Source organism: Megalops cyprinoides, chromosome 6 (genome assembly GCF_013368585.1).
Source record: "Megalops cyprinoides isolate fMegCyp1 chromosome 6, fMegCyp1.pri, whole genome shotgun sequence".
NCBI lineage: Eukaryota > Metazoa > Chordata > Actinopteri > Elopiformes > Megalopidae > Megalops > Megalops cyprinoides.
Genome location: NC_050588.1, coordinates 16,856,730 through 16,882,659, shown reverse-complemented (window position 1 = coordinate 16,882,659; position 25,930 = coordinate 16,856,730). Strand labels below are relative to the sequence as shown.

Sequence of the window (25,930 nt, the reverse complement as noted above, 5' to 3'; positions counted from 1 at the left end):
GTTTGACATGAGAGAGTTTGTATGATAGTCTGTGTATGTGACATGTCAGAGAGAAACAGTACGTGAAAGATGGATGGTGCACATGTGTGAAAGAGAGTTGCTGTATCTGTGTTTGTATATACAGTGCAGATTGTATTTATGTGAGTGTGTGTATGTATGTCACATCTAGATGGTATTTGTGTGTGTTTGTGTTTATTTGCTCCATCTGGGTGCTGCAGTAGCTGGTTTGAGTGTGGCCTTGCCAGACTGTGTTGCATTTGAGCAGAAGCAGCTGTTTGTAAAGTATGAAGGTGTGTGATTCTGCACCGCCCAATGCCTTTCCCCTGACAAAGCCCCACAATACATGTTCTAGAACACAACCAGCACCTGAACTGAGGGACACCCAACACCCCAACTGGCCATGTGCAGGAGGTGCCACAGGTGGATCAGTATGTCCCCATCTCCCTATCTTGGTTGACTGCATTCTGTTCTCATTTAACCCAGTGTATACTGTTCAAATTGTAAACTAGAATGAACATATCTGTAGACATCTACCTCCATGATAAACAAGAGCATCCCATACTTGCCTTGACACAGGAAGAGGTTAGCCCAGCATCCCCTACCCCCTACAGTGAGGTTCAGTTTTTTTTTTCATTCATCATTTGGATGCGACCCTGGGGTGTTCACTTTACAATTCTGAATTATTTTACCACCCCCCACTCCCAAACGTTCAGTCACTTGGCAATAACACATATTTTGTCAATACAGGTTTACAATATCAGCCATGATTACAGAAAATTAGCTGTTTGAAAGGAGCTGTTGAAACGGAGACATGCAAAAATCTTTCCAACATGATGGGTAATAAAATTCATAACTTATTCCACTTAGGTTTTGTGCAACAACCACTCAAACCATGAATCATTTCACATTAGAAATAGTACAAAATGAAAGAAATCCTTTAGCTAACTTGAGACAGGCAGCAAGCTAGTTAAAACAAGCCATACTGGCTGACTACAGTATTTTACAGAGATCTGGACAATATTCTCTTGGCTTTTGCTTCCCTTTTCAACCGATGACTCATTCTGAGTCAGTACGTCACATGTTGGAAATCATTTATTTTCAGTAAATGGTTAGACATTATCTCAACATTATTTATGCAGTAGTGTAATTTACCTAGCAGTGCTGTGGTTGAGATACTGTTTTGCAGTATCTCACTAGTTCAGATCTTGCTGAGGCAGGTGGTTTCATGTTTAACTGTAAGTCTACACAGAAACATTATTTATTTGATTTTTTTTCCCTTTTACTTAGCCTCCTAATTGTGTTCTGTTAAATGTAGGAGGACACACACCTCTGGTGTGAGGCACCCTTCTGTTATACTTATCCAAGAGTAGATCAGTAGCTGAATCTTAAATTAAACTGAAACCGAACTGATGATGGACTACAATCAGTGTCACATTATTACCAATCTAGAACAAATACTGTATTGATATGAAGCTGGAACCACCCACAGGCCCAACATTGCCGTTATTTGTCTATTACTAATAATTTGCTAATGATTATCTCCATAATAATCATCGGTAAATCATACATGTTCGATATCAGGTACTTGTCCGAGTAGACGCTTGTATAAAATCGTAGTGCACAGCATTATCCAGATTAGATTTTTTTCTCATATCGCTTCAATTTAATGAAATTGCTGTGTGGGAGTCGTGGCAAGTCATGGAAATGTGACATCCTCGCAACTACATGCGCTCTCTGTCAGCGTGCACTGCAGGCGTGGCTCGGACTCGTCGCCGCTATCCCGTCTCTTGATTCCCCGGCTCGTCCTCGCGACTACCTTCGCCTGCCTCCCTGCTTTTTATAGCAGAGACCGTGGACGCGCCTCTCCCGATGCGCGCTCATGTCAGAGGCGGTTTAATTCTGAGTGCAGGGAGCCGACTCGGTAAGGAATCATTCACGGTGGAAAACGGTACCTAAACAGCAGGTAAGATTACTTTCTTTACAAAGCCAACGTAAGAGGTTTGCGGAGGATCTCTCGGTGTCTATAAAAAAATGGACAAAGAGGCGAGGGAAAGTTTCATTCTCGTCGAATCTTTCCGCATCTTGCTCGCTATTTTCCTCTTCAGTGAATGCGACCTCTTTGTCGCTTCCGCCCAAAGGAGTCGGAAAAAAATGAGCTAGCGAGCTTGCTAAAACAAGTCGTTCCATTGTTTTCTTCAACAAACTTGCCTAATTATATAACGCTAATTATGACCCCACCTGCGATTCAGTTAAAGATTTTTACTCATACGTTTGTAGCAACAAAAGTTTTATAAATCAACCACGTGTTATCATCTGGTATTTTCTGTTTGGAAAGTGTTTGAAACCTGAAAGTTGTAGCGTTAGCAAGCGCGCTAGTCAGCAAGCTGGCCATATTAGTTCCCGTGTAAGCTAGCTAGTCTAACATCTAACCTTCAGGATTGTAGCTAGCTATCTTAAGTTGGTTTGTTCACCATTACCTGGCGAGTCTACAGCTTTCTTTGAGTACCCACACCTAAATGATCGGCCAGGGTGTGAAGTTGCCTAGTTTGAAAACTTCATGTCATGGCTAGTTAGTATAGCTAACGTCCAAGCCATGTCAGGTTAGTTAGTTGGCTTGGTAGTTGCTAGTTGCGTCTTTCTGTAAGAGAAAACCTTGAAGAATGTAAATAGACAAGCTGTGCTAGTAACATCGTAGTCAAGTAGGTAATTACCGAGCTGGCTAGATAGCTACCCACGCTGGCTTCCTATGAAGTCTTTGATAAGAAATATTCTCAGTACAGTTTAGGAGCTACCTGCAGACAGCAGCTAATCGTTCCCTAAACACTGCCCAACGTTAGGTAGTGTATCCCCCCGACCACACTGCTTCTAGGATTGAAATAATTGCGCTAGCAAACTCTGTTTATATCGTTGCCATCGAGAGCAGTCGCTTTGAATAGTTACACTGACAGTGAAAAAGTAAACATTTTTTACTAGTTATAAATATTTTGTTAGCTAACGTAATAGTTTTTATTACATGTGCGCTAGAGCTTGCCCAGATTGAACAGGTTAAATACAGCATGCCTAGGACGAACAGCTGGCTTCATTGCGATGAGTGACACAGTTTATTACAAATATACCGATTCGGGGGGAGTTGCGACAGACGCCCTGAAGGTTGCCCTGGCAGAGTACAGTAGAGACCACAGCCATCTGTTGATATATATGACGCCATCTTTGCTCGGGGAGCACGACCCAGTCCTTTACAAACTGAGGACAGATAATCAACATAGTGTCCATTAAAAACACTTTTCCACCAGTTCCCTTTCTTACAGTGAGAGAGGAAGTCTGATTGCTACAAGGGAACTGCCGTATTCACCCGAAAGTGAATACGTCTCTGTTTTATAATGGAAAAATATAAAAATCTATTTAACCCCCCCCCCCCCCCTAAAAAAAGTCACACAGTGCATTCTGTATTTAAGACAAGAATGAGCTGTATGTAGGAATCAGTGCACAGCAGGTACATTAAAATTATTTTATGGGAATCATTTAAAGCACTGCATAAATACTGTGCATTCAGATTTGAGGAGTTTGAGGTGAGAGAGGGACCTTATGTTGGGGCCAGTATGGTATGCACAGCAGTCATTTGCCCTCACCAATCCCAAGTTTCAAATGTTTATTTCATTTTCCAAACAATACTACACCAAATGTTTGGGGACTCCTCAATTTTCTTTGGAAAAGCCACCAAGTAAAAATTACCAATCTCCCTTTCAAGTAACAATTTATTTTTGGTACATGGTGAACTTGTGTGTCTATGTGCCAAACCATGTGTGTCATACTCATAAAAGTGATGGGCAGCACACAGCAGGCGTGCCTTTTTAGTACCATGGTCAGTACAGTGACACAAACTGATAAAGGGTCAATAATTGAAAGACCTTTAAGTTGAAAGATTTCATTTTTGCTTGATACTACTGACTGAGTGTATTAATCTGGACAAGTGTAAAAAAAAAAAAATGCATGCCTGTATGCCCATGTGTGTAGATGGGTTTGTATAATGGCATCTAGTTGATGAGTTGGACTTTTACCCTGCTAAATAGAGCCCTGAAGGTTTGCTGGAAATCCTTGGACTGTAGATGTGGGTGCCTACTCGTGCCAGAGGTGGTGTGACAACCAAACCAAAAGAACAGTTTTTGTACAGCCTTGTGTAAACTGAAATATACATTTTGCACAATAAAACAATTTATGCAAGAAAATGCTGCAGTTATTTGCTAGCTTTTACCTAATTTCCAGAATCTTGCTTGTCGTGTACCAGACAGGTCATTGATAAAAGGGGGAGAGTTCATGTAACAGTTAACACTTTAGATTGCATAATTTCTCATGCATATTGGATGAAAGTTATAGATCGTAAAAGGATCTCACTTTTTTTTTTTTTTTTTAACTGAGAGGGGTGTAAAGGACTGTGTCACGGCTACCAGGCAGATGTGCGTGTACGTGTGAGTGGGTGTGTGTGTCGGCATGTACACTGCATCTGTGTCTTTAACTGTTCTTGTGTGCAGGCATGGCTGCGATCAGAAAGAAGCTGGTGATTGTGGGTGATGGAGCCTGTGGAAAGACCTGCCTGCTCATTGTCTTCAGTAAAGACCAGTTCCCTGAGGTCTATGTGCCCACTGTCTTTGAGAATTACGTAGCAGACATTGAAGTCGACGGCAAACAGGTGAGCTGATTCCCCGCTCTCTGTTAGTCAATACATGCGCATACACCTGCTTTGCATGTCTACTGTTGAGGACTCTGATGGGGAACAACAGCATGTAACTTAAGGATTTTACAGTAGTCGGCTCCCTTTAACTGCATGCCGGGCTGTTGTATCCTCTATTTAATTACAGAACTGGAACTCTCAGTAAATTTGCTCTGTGTGCTATTTGTAGGCATCTCAAGTGATTTGCTTGACAGAATAATGGTGACTGCACTTGTGGCCAGTCAGTCATGTGTGCTGCTAAGGGTGTAGTCAGTCACAGGTGTGCTGTTACAGGTGGAGCTGGCACTGTGGGACACTGCAGGGCAGGAAGACTATGACAGGCTGCGCCCCCTCTCCTACCCTGACACTGATGTCATCCTCATGTGCTTCTCCATTGACAGCCCGGACAGCTTGGGTAAGCACCAGGACACCTGTAAATGTAGCCCCTTACCCTGTCTGATATTCTGCTCAACTGCACAGAATCTTCTGTCCTTCCATTCAGTTGTCTTTCTGCTTTCTGCTCCTGTACAGAGAACATCCCAGAGAAGTGGACCCCTGAGGTCAAGCATTTTTGCCCCAATGTTCCCATAATCCTTGTGGGTAACAAAAAGGACCTGCGCAATGATGAGCACACACGCCGGGAGCTGGCTAAGATGAAACAGGTACAAACGCACTGTCCTACATCCACTCCCTAGCCCATCATTGGGTATAATGTTAACCTTGTATTAAAGGCCGATTTTGCAGGATGTGCTTGCTAATAAGTGTCTCCTCCCCACCATACCACACCACAGGAGCCAGTGAAACCAGAAGAAGGGCGGGACATGGCAAACCGGATCGGTGCTTTTGGCTACATGGAGTGCTCAGCAAAGACAAAGGATGGCGTGAGGGAAGTGTTTGAGATGGCCACCAGGGCTGCACTGCAGGCGCGGAGAGGAAAGAAGAGCAACAAATGCCTTCTGCTGTAAAGGGCTGGAGAGGGCAGTGCCCCCCCAGACACAAACTGACTGTGTCCCTGGCTCCTGCTCAGGGAGATTCATCACACAGACAGTCTTTTCTTTCTTTTCTACCTGTTTTTAAGATGGTCATGGAAACGTTTCAGTATTTAAAGAAGGGAACTGGAGAAAGACGTTTTAGTGCTTTATTGCGTATCTACCATACAACGTGCCAACCTGCCTCGTGTGACCTGTGTGGTCAGGTGACCTAGGCATGGTGGTCAAAGGGGGCTGGCCCAGTGCCCACTGATGTCAGATCTGCCAATCAAGTGCTTGACCCTGCCCCTGGCTCCTTGGAATGTTTTACTCAACTAGTATTGTGTTTCCTGCTTTACCTGTAGTCTTTATGTACGAACACTTTTAAAATAGAGGGATCAGATCACAGATTTACAGGAACAAATACTGTATACAAATATGTATGTGTATATAAAAAGCATATGTGCATATATATACATATGTACACACAGACATGACTGGAAACTAGATTTGTAAAAACTTGGTAACTTTGTGTAATAAATAACTTTATAGAACAAATCTGTAGCAGTTTGAGTTGTGGAGTGAAAAAGCCCTTTGTCAGTGCACTCATGGCAGGGTTGCATGAGTGATGGAAGGACTGAATACATTTATATGCAGCACATTGAGTGCCATGTCATTAAGACTGTTGTACACAATCTCTCAACTGTCACTGGTGCATTCACCTCTACATTGAAAAATCGGGGAGCCTCTCGCCTCATACAGACGGTAGGAGTGTGCCTTTGCAAAGCTGTTTTCACTGTGCTATGTTCAATTGAGGCTGATCCTGCTCCTTTAAGGTGCACCCAGGCTTGTCCTGAGGAAGCTGGGATGTGCAGAATTTAGGCTGCATGAAGTTCCAGAGGATGAGCAGAAGTTTTCCTCTTGTGTTCATGCTGGCTGAGGACTAACTAGGCATAACCTCTGAAACGGTAATCCTTCTGTTACTTAGTCCTTCTTCATGCTTTTCTATAGCTAACCAGTGAGCTTGGGACACATAAATGCAATTCAGTTCACACTATCCCTCTGAAATGAGCTATGCCCAAGTGACAAGAGTCTGCGTTTATTTTGTTGCATTATACACAGTGTTGCAGGATGGTGTTTGCTCTGGCCGTATGCTCATCACGTTGGCAGATGGTAGCCAGTGGTGGGGCTCAGTAAGGCTTCCGTAGGAATCTGCAGCCACAACTTCAGCTGACATTGTACTGCTGGACACCCTTGAACTGGCAGCAAACATGGTGACTCAAATGAACATTTGTAAACAGACTGCTGTCATACACCTGGGGCTTCATGTATCAAGCATGTCTATAGAGAAAAAATGATTTATCAATAGGAAATGTTACGACGAGGTGGGAAATTTTTCAGGCATGCCTCTGCACAGTAGCTTGAGAGAAGTAGGTATTCCAGGTAGGACAATCCCTAGTTAATGGCTCATCATATGTGGTGTAAGTTTTTTTTGTGTGTGGGTTCGACCTTGTTATGAATGGGAATCTTGAGGTCTTGAAATCCTACGAATAGTTTCACCAACAGAGAATTTGAGTAATTTACCTTAATATTGTAGTAGTGCAAATACATGGCAGTCATATGTGTCATGACATTGGCAATCAGAAGAGATCGATCACTTCAAATCAGGGTGCATTTTCTTATCATTTATTAGCCATAAGTTTAAATACACTTCAGTGAAACAGTAACAACATTGTTGTGTTCCATGGTATTTTGTCAGGTACAGCATCAGGGTGTAGGATTTGTACCTCACAAAAACTTACTTCATTCCATTAATTAAAAAATATAGCAAATTACAGATGTTGTCAGTTACAACTGTGTTCCCAATTACCCCTGCAGAACATTCATCAATGGCTGTCAAGTGGAGGTCACGAAGTCCGCCTACATTGGCAGTCCGGCTGCACTTTACCGCTGCAATGCGTTACCTTGTTGTTAACTTGAAGTCGTACCATGTCTGGTTCTCATTAGTGATACATTGCCAGTTTGGATTTTTCGGTCGCCCTTGTTTGCCAAAGCAATATTTTATCACTTTGCAAAGACAAATATATCATTCTGTGTCTGTGAACACCTGTCTTTCTTTTCTACATTTCTTAGAGGCAATTTAATATGGAAAAAAGATTAACCTGTTGACGTAGTGCATTACCTTAAAATCGAGTACGAGCAATACAGCGACAGTCTGAGATATATCAACGTTGATTTTAAACCCCTGCGTGACCTGCTGTACACACGAATGATAAATCAGGAGTTTTTTCTTGCTACGCAGTCTGGCCTTGAGTCTGATTACAGGATCAAATAGATAATTTGATCAGGTTGATAAATGTGGACCGTGGTGTCCTCGCGCACGTTTTCCTCCCCATTATATTTCCATTAAAGTTATTACTACTATTTTTTTACTGCGTACTTATTGTCTTGCGTTCACATCCCAGTGAGATACGTTTGGAGTACTAATCCAGTTTTAGAAATGGCTTCTGCGATTTTTGAGGTTTAAGCATTAAGTTAGCAATGATAAATACATTCTGATAGAAATGACACGATTAATACGAGTTATTGCTTTGATCGACAGAAAACCAGCCCAACTATGCAGTCAGAGCTGTTGAACTGAGGTTTCCGTGAATAGGGAGTGAAACTGTGCGAAACTGGCACGCGTATGAGAGCTAAGCAGCTTGGATCTTGCAATGTCTTGAGGTCAAAAATATTTTGAAGTGGATAAACAATAGGTCGTGCAAAAAGTATGGGCCAGTTTCAAACGCTGAAAACATTGGGCGTAGCACAACACTGCTGAGAAGTTAAAACTGTGACGTGATAAGAAAGGACATGGTCGCAATAAACTCGTCGACCAGGGCACACCCCGTTTACACAATCCTCGACGGGGTAGCGATTTTTTTTCATTCCTTGACCGTCCACGGCAGAACAGTTATCGGAAACGAAAGCCGGGAACAACCCCTAGGATCTCCGCTTCCGCCTGGCGTGTCTGCTGCGGCTTGCGCTGTGTTCAGTGAGACGATCCGCACAGCCCTGCTCTTATATACCTAGCTATTTTTAGACGCAACGAATGAACCTATTTTTAACCAGTATGAGCTCATCGTAAACTGAGCCGCCCAGTCAGAGTGGCTGAACGAGTGAGGGCGGGCGGCGGAGGAGACACAGCTGGCTAAGTGCGTATTCGCTCGTTTAGCCTTTTACATATATCGACGAGGTGGGGCTGAATTTTCATGCGACTACCCGGAACTACCGAAGACGACCGGAGCTTTTATTACGTCACACAATACAGTGGCTACCAGGGAGCAAACAAGTCAAAGATTTCGAACGTGAAACTCAACATTAACCAAAGGACTAATAACCCACCCTAGGCTGTATGTTTGTGAATTGTGTATTTGTGTGATGACTGACGTTCTTTCTGTGTCATATTATTAAACCCATCAAGGTAACGTTGCCATCGAGCAGCATAAATGCAGACTCACACACACATGTCCATACAGTTCATTTATTTGCATGCATACAAATACTATGCATTTTTACAACACCGCTGACAGGGTACAGCCTTTCCTAAAGGAACGCACAGCGGTGTGCAGTACGAAGACTGTATCTTCAGCCAAATGTCCTGTATGTCCAAATGTCCTGCGAACACTGTAACCTAAACACACACACAACACACTTTCATAAACAGAATAAAACCACCCTTGCCCAATGCTCCTTTGTGGCTCTGTTGGATATAGCCCTTTTTCTGAGCAGAGACGGAGTACTACTTCTCAGCCATGGCATTCGCTGACAATGACTGGGAGTCCAGTAGTGGAACTTTATCGGCTTTGCTTTGCCAGGGAAGGGTGAGTTTTGATAGCCAGGGTTCATTCATCGTACCACTGTGGCTCGGCAGGTGCCCAGTCACTCAGATGACATCAGAGAGACACACCTATCCTCCATTTGGCGTTTGATTTCCTAGTGCACTGTGACTTGTAATGTGAACAATTATGGTGGTAGGCATGCCTGTGTATTGGAAGACTATGTTCATTAAGCCCTTGTTCCTGAGCAAATACAAAAGACATTGGTGAAACAGCCCCACATACAACTAGTGATCCCACAGTTAGAGGCGAAAAAAGGAAAACAAAGCATGTTTCCAGTGCCCTTTCTGTAATTGTGAAGAGCTAGCACCGTACAGCTATACCACACAAGACAACAATCAAATGATATTTCATAAAACATGCAAGCCTGTCACCACACCTTCTACAAAGCCAAAGCAATCACAGTCCACTTTACTTAAAACAATAATTTAGATATTTGTACAATGTTCAGAATGTTACAAATACTTGAACCTTTGTAAACAGACAGTATGTTTATAAAAATGTTTGGTCTGTTGCCATTAACGTGTCTCACTAACGTATCATGAAGTTTTTGTGATCACACTTCTTGATCACTTAATGTCTGGTGTTGAGCCAAAAAGCAAAGAGAATCATTTGCACATCTTTACCAAAAACAGCATAAATGAGAGCCATGTATAATTCATTCAGTATGAATAACAGGATGTATCATTTAATGCAATCCAAACACCAAGCAAGTTCCACTCAGTCATTGTGATTCAGACCCAGATGGCTGGACAGTGACCTTTTTTGCTAAAAGTTGTTGTGTTCAGAAGCTGGGCCTGATGACACTTTCTGTTCCAATAAATCATCTTCAACTCTTGCTTCATGAGATTCATCAAAATGTCAGACAGACTGAGGCAAAATGTTGAAGACTGTCCATTTGGTGTTCTGCACAATAAACATCCGCTAACATTTGGCAGCAACGTTAAGTCTGCATGTAATATTGTTTTTCTCTATGCATATAACTCACTGGGATTGATGTGCTAGAGGGAGGGGTAAACAGTACAGAAAGAGGCTGACACACCATGAGAAGGAGCTGATAGCACAGGGGTGAGGATGATCACAAGACTGATGTGCTCCGTGTTGCAAAATCCATTTCAAATCCTGGGGTTAAGGGTCACTGGTGCTTCTTGGGTGGGGTGCGGGTATGAGCAATGAGTATAGGCAGCAAGGCGAGTACAGCAAGCACTCCAGCCACCAGGGGGCGGTAGAAGAGCCAACCAGCAGCAATGGTGAGGAGGGAGAGGGAGCAGGACACACAGAGAGCAAAGAGCTTGAGCCCCAAATTCACAAGCTCCCTGAGTAACGGCACCCAGTCCACTGGAAACAAACAACATATTCAAAATCTGTATCAGCAACAACATCACTAGCAACATCAATATCAGTATCATTGACCACATTAACCCAACACACTAATATCAACAAAAAGTAAGCCACACACCACATGCATAAAACATCTTAAACTGTATGTCAGTGCTATCTTGCCTCAGTTGGATGATGTCCACACTAAAAAGGATGTTCATACTGCAGACCAGATGAGGGTGAGATGGGGCTGAAAAGGTGGCCCTACAGATGTATGAATAGAAAGTACTCTCTGTGCCCAGTGTATACTTACACTACTTTAGAGTGAACTGAATGTGCTTGACAGAAGCAGATGTTTATGGAACTTAAGCAGGAGACACAATGGCATACAAACTGTGTGACATCCCACAAATATAAATCATTTTAACAGTAAGTATTGAACATGTCCAGTCAGACAAAGTGTTGGAGAAAGAGGGAGAACTTCTGTTTTCATTTAAGTCAAACTGCGGTCTTTTTTATTTGGTAATTTGTTAGCTACGTGTGGATGAAAATGGCAAAACATGAGAGGAGTCTTATTCTGGCCGCAGGCTGAGCTCTCTGGCCCAAGACATCACAATGTGAGTGTGAAAGTGTTTATGTGTGTATGTAAGCCTGTGTATCGGTGTATAAGACAGACATATAAATAGTATACAAAGTATAGCTTTGTTAGCATGTGAAAATGTGTACAATATATTTAGAGCTCACCCAGAGTGTGAGTTTGTGTGTGTACATGTACTGTATACGGTGTGTACTATACTGGTGTATTAGAGACCACGCAGAGTTTGAGGGTGTGAAAGTGAAAGCGTGCGCGTGTCTGTGTGTGTGTATACTGGTCTATTAGACCTCACCCAGTGTGTGGAAGATCCTGATGGTCAGGCTGATGCCCAGGAACATGAGCGCCCAGCCTGCAGCCCTGAGAGCCCAGAGTCTCCTGGTGTTCATTTGCTGCTCCCGCTCAAACACCTCCTGCAAAGAGACAACACCCTCATACAACTGCTGCTCCTGCTCAGACCTCCTTCAGAGAGACAACATCCTGAGACACACACACACACACAGGAACGTAAAGCGACACTATACAAACGTGTAAGCACAAGCACATATGTATGCACAGCTACACACATATGTACAGACATGCACATAGACACGTGCGCACCTGAGCGGACAGCTCTTCCAGGTACAGAATCTCCAACTCCTCTCCAGACTTGGTTTTGAAGGGCCTCAGCTGGTCACCCCTCTGACTTGCGACCACACTGACCTGTGAAAAGACTGCAGACTGAGCTAATATTGACTTGATACATATCCTAACCACTGTACACAAATGCTGATGCTAACTTAGCCAGCATAAACACAAGGATCACAACCTAGCTAGTGTACACAACCACTAACCTTGACCAGTGTATACACACACACTGACCACAAGCTAACCAGTATACACAGAGCACTCCACTTATAAGAATCTCATCTGTACAGAGCAATTTGATTCTTAAAAGCACAGTTTCAAATAAAAGGGTAAAATGGATGTTTATGTTATAAATGTCCTTAGCCACGTTTGTCAAATATGGGACAAAATGTGGTTGGAATGCTCTGTATTTTCATCCAAAGCGTCATTAAAAAACTAAAAATGATAAGGTTATTTATCTGAATGCCATGCTCTAAACTTGTACTGTGCCTTCACCCACTCAATATCATTATCTAGAATACAAAATAAATCAATTATGACAAATTTGTACAATGTTTTTCTCAAAATATTTTACATGCTTTATGTGCTAGGTGCTTTGGAAATTAAGCAGGAGATAAATTCTCTGCACTTAAAAGGTGTTTCTCATGAAATATATGCCACTGCGCTCCACTTGTATTGTATTACATGATGTAAGCAAGCCAAAATGTATTCTGGTAATTGGTTGGCTTTTTATAATAGTTACAATACAGTTAAAACAGAGTTTTAAAATAATATTATGGAATGATTCTGTCCCAGCGTTTGTGATTACTAAATGAAGTTGATTTTTATGTCAGTATTTCTTAGCTAAGTGCACATTAAACATACTAACCATCACCTAAGTACAGTACACAAACAATGGCCACAGACTTACTGCTGGAGAACAGATATTCCCTCTACTCACCACCTGAGCTGGTCCTGGATATGATCCTTCTCCACTCAGACCAGCATAGGAGAAAGAAACTCTAACATCCCCTACCTGCGCAGTCAAAGCGGACATTATCAGAATCTACACAGTCTGCACAGAGCCAAAAGCATCAGTCTGCACACAGTCTGTGCAGAAAGAGCAAACAACATGCTTTAATTCTGCAATATGTATGTGTGTATTCATTACAAATCAAATGAGATTAGATTAATGTTGTACAATGCCTGTGTCAGTCCACATTTAAAGTACCGTGGCCACTCCTGGGTACCATACTATAAGAGCTATAAGTACACAGAAGCCATTGTACAAAAGCACAGAGAAGAACAACAAGGCTAGCTCCGAGTTTCAAACATACAATTTAAGAGGAGAAATTCAGTACACTTAATGTCTAATCTCAACAATAGGAGAGTCAGGGAAGATCTGACTGATGTTTAAATTTTTTAAAAGCAAAAGGGATTAATAAAGTGAACTACAGAAGCTATTTCAAGATTAGTTCTGAGCAGAACAAGAGGACATAAATGGAAATTATTAAAAAGTAAGTTTCACACTGACATTAGGGAGTATTTTTTCAAATTAGAGTTAAAATACATGTGTGAGTGTGTGTTTAAATATGTGCTTATTTCCATACACTGACCTCTGGCTGGCGGGGATGTGGCGTATGGTAGAAATAATCTCCATCAACAGTCAGGAAAGAGTCAGATGCCGGGGTGGGGAGACCCTCCAAACTCAACCTCTGGAAGTTATCGATCTTCTCCACCAATCCTGAGGAGCCAGGACAGAATTAGACTCTCTTTCATTCACACGCACAGTGAAAAACGAGCATGCGTACGCACACACACGCACATGCACACCGACCCACACAATCTAGCACATCATGAGTATTTGGATCATACCTTTGGAGAGAGAGAACTGGCCTACCCAGACATCTGGAGCAACAACAGTGACTGCCTCCACTGCCATAGCACTGTAACAGAAATGTAAATAAGGGATTCGAGTTAAAATTTCAATTGTTAAAAAATATTTGTACATAATTCCTGAAAACAACCAAACAAATCTTGTTTGGTATATGGTACCTTGGGTTAATGTGGCCAATCTCTTTATCAAAGTTCCTGCTGTTTATGAGCTCTGATCTCCATTCTGTGTCTAAAAGAGAGAAAGGAGAAATGTGCTTATGCACCATATGCATATGTGTGTGTGCATGCACATGTCAGTGTGTACTCACTGTAGGAGTATGTAGTTTCAGTCTTGGTCTCTCCATCTTCCTGGTAGTCTCTGTGGGGAGAAACTCACTCTGTGAGTGAGATTGTACGTGCGTGTGATTGCATGAGTCTGCAAATGCATGCAAGTGAGTTTGTGTGAGGGCTGAAAGAGCGTGTGTCACTAAATAAGCATGTGCATGCATTGACTGAGTGTGTATGCACTGAATAAGTGTGCATGTGAGTGTGCATTGAATGAGTTCATGTATGCATGTGAGTGCATATTTGTATGTATTAAATGACTGATTAAATATGGTGATCAAATGAAATGGTGATGAAAACCCTATCTGCTCTCAGTGGTCTCTCTCCCTGTAGTCCTCCTACCTGCTCTCCTGATACTCCACCCACTGATACATCTCCACCTCCCTCTTCAGCTTGACTGCCTGCAAAGCCACTTGGTAGTTAGGGTCATACAGAGGCTAGAGAGAGTGAGACAGAGAGAGCAAAGAAAGAGAGAGAGGTGTGAGAAAATGATAAAGTTAGTGTATGTCTGTGTGAGACTGAGCAAGAGGAAAAGTATGGCTCTGTGGTAAGGGTTTAATAGAGTGGCACACCTGCAGGGGACAGTAACAGTGCTGGGATGGTTTACCTGCATGGAACGGGAACACTAATAGGGCGGTATACCTGCAGTGTGTGTTAACAGTACTTGAGTGATATACCTGGAGGGGACAGCAACAAGGTTGTATACCTGGGCAGTACGTAGAAGGCCAGACAGATGGACCAGTTGATTATTGTTCTGGAGCTCCGGAGCAGAGGAGGACTGTAAAGGTACCACTTGGGAGAGGCCCTCATCTAGAGAGGAAGCCACGCGTAGCGCCCTGCCCTGCAGCAGGAGGGATGTGTCACTGAACATATGCACACAATGGCTACCTACTACACAGCAAAGATAGTTTCTAGTGTTAGTTTTAACTAGTTGTACCTCGTTCGTGAAAAGCACGTAAAACGAGAACGCGAATATGGCGACTCCCACGAGCATCCCTCCAGCCGTTTCACTCAGGCGCTCGAGGAATCCGGGCTTCGCCTGGCTGCTGACGCGCGTGTGCGCGTTCCTGCGTTCTGAGCCGGAGAGCTGCGGTTAGAAAAGCAGAGGCAGGTCACGTCTGAGCCAAACACACACTTTACAATCCAAAGATTAACGTGCCCTTTATCAGGCCAGACTGAAAACGCACTTAAACTTAATTCTTAAATGTTCCGGAGAAGGTTGGTTCAGACATGAGTAAACTGTAGTTAACAAGCAATAAAACGACCAACTTATGTTGCCTCTTAGCTGATAGACTGTAGATTTTTTTTCCTAGCGGAATAACTTATGGGTCATTTTCTTTCAAGCAAGCTACTAGCTGCTAGTGTGTATTAATTTCCAATTCTACAGTGAATAGCGTAACTTTACTGTCGAAAAGCAGCTGATAACATCTCCCAGCAGCTACTGATGGCGTAGGAATAACGAGCAACTTGAGTAACGCCAATTGTTAAGCAACTGTTTTTACTGTCCCTGAACTCTGATTTGACTGTAGCTTAGCAGTCAGATTGCTAACGTTCATTGCACTACAGAGTGTGTAGTTTAGAAGCTGCGCGGAAACGTCCTGCCGTACCGGTGCAGACATCGTCTTCACTTTAACGCCCACTTCACTTTCACTGTCTGCGGGGAGTCCAGTCAAAGAGAGGTGCGGTAGCTGGCTGATCACTGAAAACAGTGGAATGCAGTGATCCCTTCGGTCTAGTTCGATCTTCACATCGAAATTCGCCCTGATTGTATTTTCGTGAGTAGCGTTCTGAACCAGGAAACAACTGCCTCTTTCGACTACAGAAATTCAAACTGTACGTAGTTGCTTCGAACTTCCAAAAAACCGAAACTTAGTTTGTTGTGTGATTTGATTGGGTGATTCAAACATCCGCTTCTCCTGCCATAGTTCATTAAAGAATTTTGGGAAATGTAGTCATCGGAAAGTCCTGTCAGCGTTCGGCTCGACCAAGACGTTCTACCGACAGACCAACTTTCACATTTGTTAACTTTCGTGCCTTGATCACACAAAAAGCTGATGAGATCCACTTCTTATAAAAAATGAAGGTAGTAGAGAGTTTGTCGCAACATCTGATATGAAGCAGGGAAATTCTACAGTCACAGAATTATGCTGAGACCCAGTTTTAACTTTGAAATGTGTGCCAAAAAAAAAAAATCCGTTGCAAGGTTTAAGAAACCATACAATTCTATGCAGAAAGGCTCTGCGTTTTACTTTTTTCCTTTCAACATTTTACAAAAACATACTTACTTAAAGAGCTGTACAGATACAAAGTTTGGGTCTTGATCAGTCTTTCATGTAACCACATTTTCCAAGAATTCTGTTAAATACCTGTTCTGAATTAAGGTTCAAAGATGTCTGCGACAAGAATGGCAGAAGAGCGTTTGCTATGACATGAGACATTGAGTTTAAATTTGTTTAACTACAGTAAGTAAAGTAAATTAACCTCCAGTAACAGAAGGAGGAAAATGGAATGATGGTGTAGGTCCCTGATCCACAGTATACAGAAATGCATAATTAAGGATTTGAATGTCATTCTGTTAAACATGATACAGCCTGAATAAGCACACAGGGATAGAAATATGTAATATATACTCCCATGAAGGCAATAATGACTTCATTTAGCAACCTGTATGGAAATAAACATTGAAACAGTCATTTATAAAGCTCACAAACTACAAAAAACATAAATCTGCCTTGGAAGCTCATCATTTACCCTTTTTTCTCAATTGATGTGGTACATTTCTGTCTAAACTATTGATAATTTTTGTATAACTAATAGTACATTTTCATTGTTTTCACACAAATTATATAACTGAACACAATTTTACCCAGCACCTCATACAAAACTCTACATTAGGGCTCAAATTTCAATTCTGTTTGACGTCTTATTTACATGCTCAATTTCCATCATACTGATATCAGTTGGGTTAGAAAAATGGTCAGCTTAGTGTTAATGATGAATTGTTCACTCACCAATCAGCACACCATTATGTATTAAGTAATTGTTTAGTACAGTAAATGTTTTTTGGTTGTCTTTTTTGAAATAAATTGTGATTTAATCAAAGTCTGTTTTTTCTCCCAATGGATGTTCAAGCAAACATAAAACTGTCACACATTATACAGCTCTTCTGATAGCGACAAACTTCCACAAAGCAACATGTAAAAACTACATTTTACCACATTCACTCCCTTTTCACCGCTTCCAAAATTTTAAATATGTTTTTTAAAATGTTGCGTTGTTTTTCAAAATGTGTTTATAAATTGAGTTACGTTTTACATAAAGAACAAATTTATCCTTCATCACAAACAAAAAATTAAACACACACACACACAATTGCCACTGCAGTTTGAAAATGTTCTTTATTGTCTGAAACCTGTATTGGTCAGACCCTGAGAATCTGTCTTAGGGAAACCACACAATATGTGTCATTGCACTCTTTACTGATGGAGACAAATCCCTAGTTGTCATTTCTGTGGAAGTGCACAACATGTATGCCATCAATGGCAGTTACTTGTGGTACAGTTTTGTGTGATTTGCTGGCTTTGCTTTTGCGAGGTTCCCCTGCTGCAGGCCTGCACCCAAGTGAAGGGAAGACAGTAGCAGGTGACCCAGCTGTGCTTTGTGACTATTATGATTTTCCATTGTAACCAGTTTAATCACAGTAATTCTGTTACTGATTCTTTTGGTAATTCTGTGGTAACAAATTGTACATTTTAATCACTTAATAATTCTTAAAATTCATATTAATGAAAAAACTGCAATTTGTTTCCATCATTCTACTTGTTACTTCTGTGAAGTTCCATTATCCTCCTCCCTCATGAAGATGAGGAAAGGAAATTAGAAAATATCTTGAATATACAGTATGTTGGCTTTTTGGTCATAGGATGATGTGACACCAGGCAATGTTTCTTAAACTTACGAAAGTTAAAAAAAAATTGTAAATGAAATATGTGTTGTTATTTGTCTTTATGGGTCTTTATTTGATGTGCTCCTATGAACTTTACATTTTGGTCCTCTTGAATACTTTTACATGGAATTGCTCAGCAGCTTAAATACCCTTGACAGAGAATGCAATTCACCTGGACAAAAGCTATGAATTTAAGGGTATTTATTTGCGGAAATGTACAACATTATCTGAATGGGAAGCAGGTCTGCTCGGATCTCTGGCTGGATTTGGAGTTCAGTAGATTTGGAGGGGAGCAAGAGGTAAAGAGAGGGGAGAGGGTGGGATACACAGCTGATCCAACAGGAAGGAGAGGTTAGTGGGCTGTTTGTGCGTTGTTTGGGGATTGCTTCAGGGAGAGTAAGAATGGATATAGGAATTTCCTGTCCTCCCAAATTTCAGTTATTAAACTTTTATTGATGGTGGGCAGATCAGCTTTTTGTAACGATAGTCAGCTCTACATTTCTGTGCTACCCGGTGATGAATGTGCTGTCAACTTGCTACAGTACTATCTTATAGATATTAAACTATGGATGTCAAAAAACTTTAAACCATGACAAACTGGAGGCTCTAGTAACTTGTCTGAAAACACAGAGACAAACTATTCAAAAACCTAGGATCTCAGGCTCCAAATATCAGACATTATGTGAAACATCTAGGGGTCATATTAAATGCTGACTTGAACCTTCAGATATGTGTAAAAAGTATTACAAAAAGGTCTTTTTTCATATAAGAAACATATCCAGTAGTAGGCCATTTCTCACAGAGGCTGATTCAGAAAGGTTTGGTCATGCTTTTGACACAAGTATGTTAAACTACTGCTCTGTGGTCTGCCTAGACAACCCATTGAAAGCTTCCATTTGTATAGAACACTGCCATCAGAATTATTATCAGAACAAAAGAGTCCACATTATTATTATGAAGTCCTTTTATTGGTTTTCAAAGTACAGAATACTTCAGAACCTCAATATATAAGACATCTGTTGAAATGCCAAAACACAATGTCAGATCATCCAAGCTAATGTTCTCTGTGTTCTACAAGTTGATGTCATCGGTGTAGTGTTCTACAAGTTGAAGTCTCATGAGAAATAGGCAAGTAGTATTCTCTTCTCACACCCTCTCACTCTTGCTACACATGTATAGTATATATGTGTACTGAAAGGAAGAGCTGCCTGCCTATGAGCTCCACTCTCCTGCAGACACCAGTCTCTAGCAATGGACACTGTTTGCCTGTCACTCATATTCTTTGAGATGCAGATCTGAGAGGATTATCTCAGACCCACATGTCCACCTATGCATGGAGAAAATGACTCACACACCCTCTACCTCGACGTGTGTCAGACATATAGACACACGCTTTCTTGCTTGACACGTGCCGCACACACACACTGACGCAAACCTTCTTGCTTGACGTGTATCACACTCACACAGACACATACCTTTTTGCTTGATCCTTGTGGAGGTTCAGCTGCAGCGTTCCAGTCGCAGGAGAACTGTCTATAATTTGGATACAGGACCCCACCCCTCCAGGGACCCGTCAGCATGCAGGAGTATGATATCATCGTACTGGGGACAGGCCTGAAGGTGAGAGTGCTTTTTGTCTATGCATAACTATTTATACCTGTCTTCAGTTGTCTGCACTATTCATGAAAAGTATAGTGTTCAGGTCATAGTTAGACACAAACTACAATTCAGGCAGAAGCCTGATTTTGATGAGGAGTTGTATTTTACTGTCAGAGATAACTGCAGTTTAGCAGACAGCGATGACCAGAAATACAATAATCCACAGTTCATTCCATCTCAGACAGGACAGACGAGAGATGGGCAGAAAGGGAGATGGTGAAAGAAAGCAGAATTCATTTTCCTTAACTTCAAAGAAGAGATGAGGACGCAGAAAGATTTCTGAATTGAAAAAATGAATTATGGAAGATAGAGGAGCAAAAGCAGAGAGGTGGAGGGGGGACCAGAAATGAGAGAATGAGGAGAAACAACCTGGATAATATAAGAGAGATAAACTGGGTAATATTATATGAAGTAAACCTGGTCTTGACGTGTATATATAAAGCTATTTTGGATTATATAAATGTACACCTATTTTGGATTATTAGCATGTGTTGGGGAAATCCCCCCCGAACATATGGGAGGGTGGTGAACCCTCCAACTCTCGAGGGATGTTGGAGGATCAGGAAGCTGTTATCAGGATTAGCAGTAATCTGTCTACTGATATGCATGCTCCTCACGCTGAAAATACATGGTACAGTTATATATAAATATACAGTATACATATATATATATATATATATATATATATATATATATATATACACAGACACACACACACACACGCATGTCATTCTACACAACACCCACATAAACTACGTTTCTGCCCCCTCTCTCTGTCTCTGTCCCAGGAGTGTATTCTCTCAGGCATAATGTCAGTGAATGGGAAGAAAGTACTTCACATTGATCGGAACCCATACTATGGAGGAGAGAGTACCTCTATCACCCCACTTGAAGAGGTATGTTTCCTCCTCCACACACATACTCACACACAAACACACACAAAATCTTCAGGAACTTTCAGTTATTGAAAGCGAACAATTGCACATAATATGGAATAAATAAACAACATTCATTCTTTAAAGAACTATACACACATATATTTCTACTGTAGAAGGTGTTTTAAAATCAGTGTTGTAACATATGACTTTATAAAGCAACATGAGTGATCTAACAGATTTTGAATGATGTCAAGACATGGCAAAATTATTTAATGTGTCAAGGGAAACCGTGTTAAAAATCAAGACAGGGAATCAAACAAGGAGAACTGTTACAATGGCATCAGAAATGACCACAGAATTGACCCAGTCTTAACAACAACTGTATGTCATGAGCTTCACAAAGCTGATATTTATTGTAGGGCTGCCATTTGGAAACTGATTGTAACCAAGGCCAATAAGCAACAATGCACACCCTGGTACAATAAGCAAAAAACCTGGACTTCTGAGCCATGGAAGAAAGTCTGACAAGTCATCTGTACTCTTTTTCCTACATGTGGATGGGTTTATGTTTGAAAGAAACCCAAAGGAAGCTTCCAACCCACATTGCCTCTTTCCAGCTTTTAACATGGCGGTGGATCTGCAATTGTACGGGCAGCCATCGAATGGGAGTCATTGGGTCAGATTATTACTCTGCATGTTAGCATTACAGCCAAGGAATACAAACCCATTTTACACAGCCAGGTACATCATATGATGCAAACATTGTTTCCTCAAGATGTTCCAATATTCCAAGAAAATAACACCTCCATACACATTGCTCTATGGACTCAAGAGTGGTTTCATAAATACCAGGACACCTAATACAGCCTCCCTAATCACCAGATCTAAACAGTGTTACAGTGCTGTGTTGCATTTATCTGTCTCTCTTCTTCCAGCTGTATAAAAAGTTTCGGGTGTCAGGTCCACCCAAGTCGATGGGCAGAGGGCGAGACTGGAATGTGGATCTTATCCCCAAATTCCTGATGGCCAATGGTGAGGTGTCTGTATGAATATGCTTATAGTTGGAAAGTCATAATGTTGAGTTGTGTGAGAATATGTGTGGGAGAGAATGAGACAGAGTTTATGTAACAGTCTATGTCAGTAACAGGGCGAGTTGCTCTGTGTGTGTAAAAACCTGTGCGTAACAGTGTGTGCGTGAGTAAAGGAGTGTATGTGTTTGTGAGTGTAACAGTGTGTGTGTATGTAGCAGTCTTTGAGTGTGTAACACTGAGTGTATGGGTTGCAGGGCAGTTAGTGAAGATGCTGCTGTACACAGAGGTCACTCGTTATCTGGACTTTAAGGTGGTGGAGGGCAGTTTTGTGTACCGAGCAGGGCGAGTCCACAAGGTCCCGTCCACTGAGACAGAGGCCCTGGCTTCAGGTGATACTCATTACTTTCACTTTTCATACCTCTTGGCTCTCTCCATGACACCCGCTGATGGCCTGACTGACAGATGATTGATGGGTGCTGTTTCTATCAGATTTGATGGGGATGTTTGATAAGCGACGATTCCGGAAGCTGCTGCTGTTTATACTGAACTTCGAGGAGGACGACCTGAGAACTCATCAGGACATGGACCCTCATCGCACTACCATGAGGGAGCTTTTCCGACACTTTGACCTTGGGCCAGACGTCATGGAGTTCACTGGCCATGCCCTTGCTCTACACCGCAGTGATGAGTCAGTACTTACCTCTCTCACACACAGGCATACAGTCACACATACACAGACATACACACACACACACACACACACATATATATATATATATATGCACTTGCAAACACAGTTACTCCATAGTTACTGATCTCTCTTTATGGTGATGTTCTTCTCTGTATGTGCAGTTACCTAGACCAGCCTTTTCTCCAGACGATTAAGCGGATCAAATTGTACACAGAGTCTCTGGCACGCTACAGCCACAGTCCTTACCTATACCCATTGTATGGCCTGGGTGAGCTGCCCCAGGGCTTTGCCAGGTAACCTGCACTCTCAAGTTTATAAGACTAAAAAGCTCTTTGTCCCTTTCTCATGCTCAATTCAATTAAATTCTCTCTGTCTTCCTGCTTCCCTCTTTCTTGCAGACTCAGTGCAGTGTATGGTGGCACCTACATGTTGAACCGTCCTGTGCAGGAGATAGTGATGGAGAATGGCAAAGTGGCAGGCGTAAGGTCTGAGGGAGAGGTACGTGAGAGGAAAGCAGACACAGCCTTCACAGATTCCTCTGAGAGGACAACATTTCCATCTGGTTTTACTTGTTCTCCCTTCCCTCTCTATTTTTCCTTCTGTAACTTCTTTCTGCTCTGTTTTTCTATCTCACTCCTTCTCTTCCTCCTTTATCATTCTTTCCCCCTTCTCTTACTCACACTTCTTTTTCCATCTGTGTCTCTTTCCTTCTCTCTCTCACCCCTCTCTGTCTCTATCCTTCTTTCTCTTCTCTTTCTGCCTCTGTCTGTCAGGTCTTTCGCTGTAAGCAGCTGATCTGTGACCCAAGCTATGTTCCCGACCGGGTGAAGAAAATGGGCCGTGTCATTCGGGTCATCTGTTTACTCAACCATCCAATCAAGCACACCAATGATGCCAAGTCTTGTCAGATAATCATCCCACAAACACAGCTCAACAGGAAATCAGGTATTAAACTACAGCTCAACAGAAAGTGAGATAGTAAATTACAAGTCATTAGAAGGATATATAGGAAGCCACAGGTCCACTGGCAGCAGGGTAGTCATATTGAACTTGCAAATTAAGTCACACTGTAAATTAAGCTATGTCATGGAGAATATTAAGTTCTCCAAATTTCCTTAACAAAAATGTCCCATTGGAAACTCCAGTTTATTGCCCAATTTGAAAGCACTGTTGAACGTATATTTATATTTTTCTGTCTCTGAAATAGAAAAAAAATAGAATTTAGTTTTGAATTTACAAAGTTCAGTAATCAGTGACAGACAAGGTCATCAAAGTCAGGTATGACATCATGGAAACTTAGTTTTGCTCACTCAGTTACTCCTGTCCCTCTGTACTAAATACCAGCTATGTAAAGGACACTGCCAAATACTAACACAGAAAATAAGCAAGCACAATATAAAATGGAACATGTTATACAACGCCTTAAAAGTGAACATGGAACAATCTTAACCTAACAAAAGCACAAAGCCTTAGTGTGGCAATATAAAATCTTAATCTGAATGTCCCTCCCCCTTCTATCTTTCTCTCTCCCTTCCTCTCTCAGATATCTATGTGTGTATGGTGTCCTATTCCCACAATGTAGCTTCTGAGGGGATGTATGTTGCCATGGTAAGCACCACTGTGGAGACTAGTTTCCCTGAGATTGAAGTAAAGCCAGGACTAGATCTGCTGGAGCCAATTCTACAGAAGTGAGTCTCACAGCATGACAATACTTTCACAATCACAAATTACAATGATCAACATTACCACACTACATTATATCAAATATACCATCTAAACCAGAAACCACAAACCATAATCCAAACACAAACCGCAGATAACCATCAAAATCACAGCCTGAACCACAAACCATGATACAACCACAATCATAATCCATAATGCTATCAAAACCACAACCAAGACTACAATCACAATAACAAACCACTATACAATCAAAACCATAACTAGAACCACAAACCACAGTACAACAATAAATATGACCACAACCACAACCATACCAAGAAAACCACAGTTAGGTTCACAAACCAAAATGCAGTCACACCCACCACCAGAGCCACAAACCACCAGAACCACAGCCACACATCAAATACACAATTTAAACCAGTGGCATAGACACACAGAACAAGAACTACAACCATAAAACATGTGAATACATGTTTGAATACATTTTCATATCGACTGTGTTCGGTCCACAGGTTTGTCTCCATCAGCGACCTGCTGGTCCCCTTGGATGATGGAAGGAGGAGTCAGGTAATGAGCGGATTTGTTTGGTCTTTACAAGAATGACAGAGCTGTCTTTTATCAGGATGATCAAATTAAGGTCATGGTCAATGTAGGAAGTAATGTTCAGTGACCATAATTGCCAAATGGATTTCATACAATCGATAATCAATCAATCAGGAGTCTTTACTCAATGTTTGTGGTTGGTTTATTTTCAATTAAAATAATGAATGATAATGCTAAGATTAATGGATAGTGCTAGGATAGGATAATGCTAAGATTGTGATTAAAAATAAGAAATCCCTCTTGCCTACAATGTACCCATTATAATTATTTGAAGAGCAAAAACATTTGATTGGAGCAATGTTCCAACGGACTACATTTTTACCTAGAAATCACATTACAAATTTATCTGCAGTCAATGACCTGTCATTAAAATATGGACACAAAGTCTAAATGACTGCTAGCTGCTGCTTAGTAAGACTACAGTTTGAAAACTACAGCCTATAATTGTTCAGGAAGGCAGTGAACACATGCCCCGGAGATGACAACTGTACTCAAAATGTAGTTTGATAGCTGTATTTACTGCTCTTGTTTACCTGACTACATAAGTTAGAAGTTGTGAGCAGTGTAAATTCTATTTACAAAATAACTACAACACATTATGTTAAGCAGGTTGTGTAAAATTTCATACAGAGCACATGTTGGGATTGGCTGATCATTTCAGTGAGAGCCTTGTCTTCCCCCAGGTCTTCGTGTCCAAGTGTTATGATGCCACCACGCACTTTGAGACAGAGTGCGAGGACATAAAAGACATGTTCCGTCGCATCACAGGGTCAGAGTTCGACTTCTGCAATCTGCGCAGAGAGGATTGTGACGTCTCTGACGAGTGATTCACTTAGTCGGTGAATGACTGATCCCCGCGGATTCAGTGACAGTAGACTAAGTGACAGACAGATAAGAGATAGACCGATTCCCCCTTCCTCACAGATCTCCCAGCATGCACAGCTTGTGACTGCTATGTGAAGCTACATTGTCCCTTCACTCCTGATAAATAAATTCACATAAATAATTTTCAACTTCTCAGATTTTTCTCTATACATTTCAGATTGTGTGTGGTTACTGAAGTGTGTGTTTGTGTCTGTGTGTACTGTTGTGTGTGAGAAGGTGATAGACACATAAAGTTACAGAGAATCACAGTGAGGGATTAATG

General features: G+C 41.6%; 3 protein-coding genes across 3 annotated transcripts; 2 read left to right on the top strand and 1 right to left on the bottom strand.

Annotated features, from left to right (window-relative positions):
• The first annotated feature begins 1,876 nt into the window (after nucleotides 1-1,876).
• LOC118778679 (transforming protein RhoA) lies at nucleotides 1,877-6,162 on the top strand. Its single transcript, XM_036530300.1, has 5 exons — nucleotides 1,877-1,963; nucleotides 4,530-4,687; nucleotides 5,003-5,123; nucleotides 5,240-5,370; nucleotides 5,500-6,162. The coding sequence occupies exons 2-5, from the start codon at nucleotides 4,532-4,534 to the stop codon at nucleotides 5,671-5,673; spliced, it is 582 nt and encodes a 193-aa protein (XP_036386193.1). The 5' UTR covers nucleotides 1,877-1,963; nucleotides 4,530-4,531; the 3' UTR covers nucleotides 5,674-6,162.
• A 3,088-nt stretch (nucleotides 6,163-9,250) lies between these two features.
• Nucleotides 9,251-16,165, bottom strand: LOC118779444 (transmembrane protein 43). The gene is made up of 12 exons (XM_036531567.1): nucleotides 15,900-16,165; nucleotides 15,230-15,379; nucleotides 14,999-15,133; nucleotides 14,635-14,729; nucleotides 14,277-14,326; nucleotides 14,128-14,197; nucleotides 13,948-14,018; nucleotides 13,689-13,816; nucleotides 13,034-13,108; nucleotides 12,067-12,168; nucleotides 11,762-11,879; nucleotides 9,251-10,892 (listed from the first exon to the last, which is right to left on the bottom strand). The coding sequence occupies exons 1-12, from the start codon at nucleotides 15,909-15,911 to the stop codon at nucleotides 10,690-10,692; spliced, it is 1,209 nt and encodes a 402-aa protein (XP_036387460.1). The 5' UTR covers nucleotides 15,912-16,165; the 3' UTR covers nucleotides 9,251-10,689.
• Nucleotides 16,166-19,816: 3,651 nt separating this feature from the next.
• Nucleotides 19,817-25,610, top strand: LOC118779236 (rab GDP dissociation inhibitor alpha-like). Its single transcript, XM_036531223.1, has 11 exons — nucleotides 19,817-19,858; nucleotides 20,686-20,793; nucleotides 21,711-21,807; nucleotides 22,061-22,195; nucleotides 22,296-22,494; nucleotides 22,659-22,790; nucleotides 22,896-22,995; nucleotides 23,271-23,442; nucleotides 24,041-24,185; nucleotides 24,693-24,747; nucleotides 25,467-25,610. Exons 1-11 carry the CDS (start codon nucleotides 19,817-19,819, stop codon nucleotides 25,608-25,610), a joined length of 1,329 nt encoding a protein of 442 aa, XP_036387116.1.
• Nucleotides 25,611-25,930: the final 320 nt, after the last annotated feature.

Excerpts from the sequence above, each read along its gene's own strand:
- LOC118778679 (XM_036530300.1), top strand. The coding sequence starts at position 4,532 with ATGGCTGCGATCAGAAAGAAGCTGGTGATTGTGGGTGATGGAGCCTGT. Across the intron at positions 5,124-5,239 it reads TGACAGCCCGGACAGCTTGG|AGAACATCCCAGAGAAGTGG; the intron begins GTAAGCACCAGG and ends GCTCCTGTACAG. Across the intron at positions 5,371-5,499 it reads AGCTGGCTAAGATGAAACAG|GAGCCAGTGAAACCAGAAGA; the intron begins GTACAAACGCAC and ends ACCACACCACAG.
- LOC118779444 (XM_036531567.1), bottom strand. Across the intron at positions 13,817-13,947 it reads CCAGTTCTCTCTCTCCAAAG|GATTGGTGGAGAAGATCGAT; the intron begins GTATGATCCAAA and ends CTGGCTCCTCAG. Across the intron at positions 10,893-11,761 it reads CAGGATCTTCCACACACTGG|TGGACTGGGTGCCGTTACTC; the intron begins GTGAGGTCTAAT and ends GTTTGTTTCCAG.
- LOC118779236 (XM_036531223.1), top strand. The coding sequence starts at position 19,817 with ATGCAGGAGTATGATATCATCGTACTGGGGACAGGCCTGAAG. Across the intron at positions 22,495-22,658 it reads GCTCTACACCGCAGTGATGA|TTACCTAGACCAGCCTTTTC; the intron begins GTCAGTACTTAC and ends CTGTATGTGCAG. Across the intron at positions 24,748-25,466 it reads ATGATGGAAGGAGGAGTCAG|GTCTTCGTGTCCAAGTGTTA; the intron begins GTAATGAGCGGA and ends GTCTTCCCCCAG.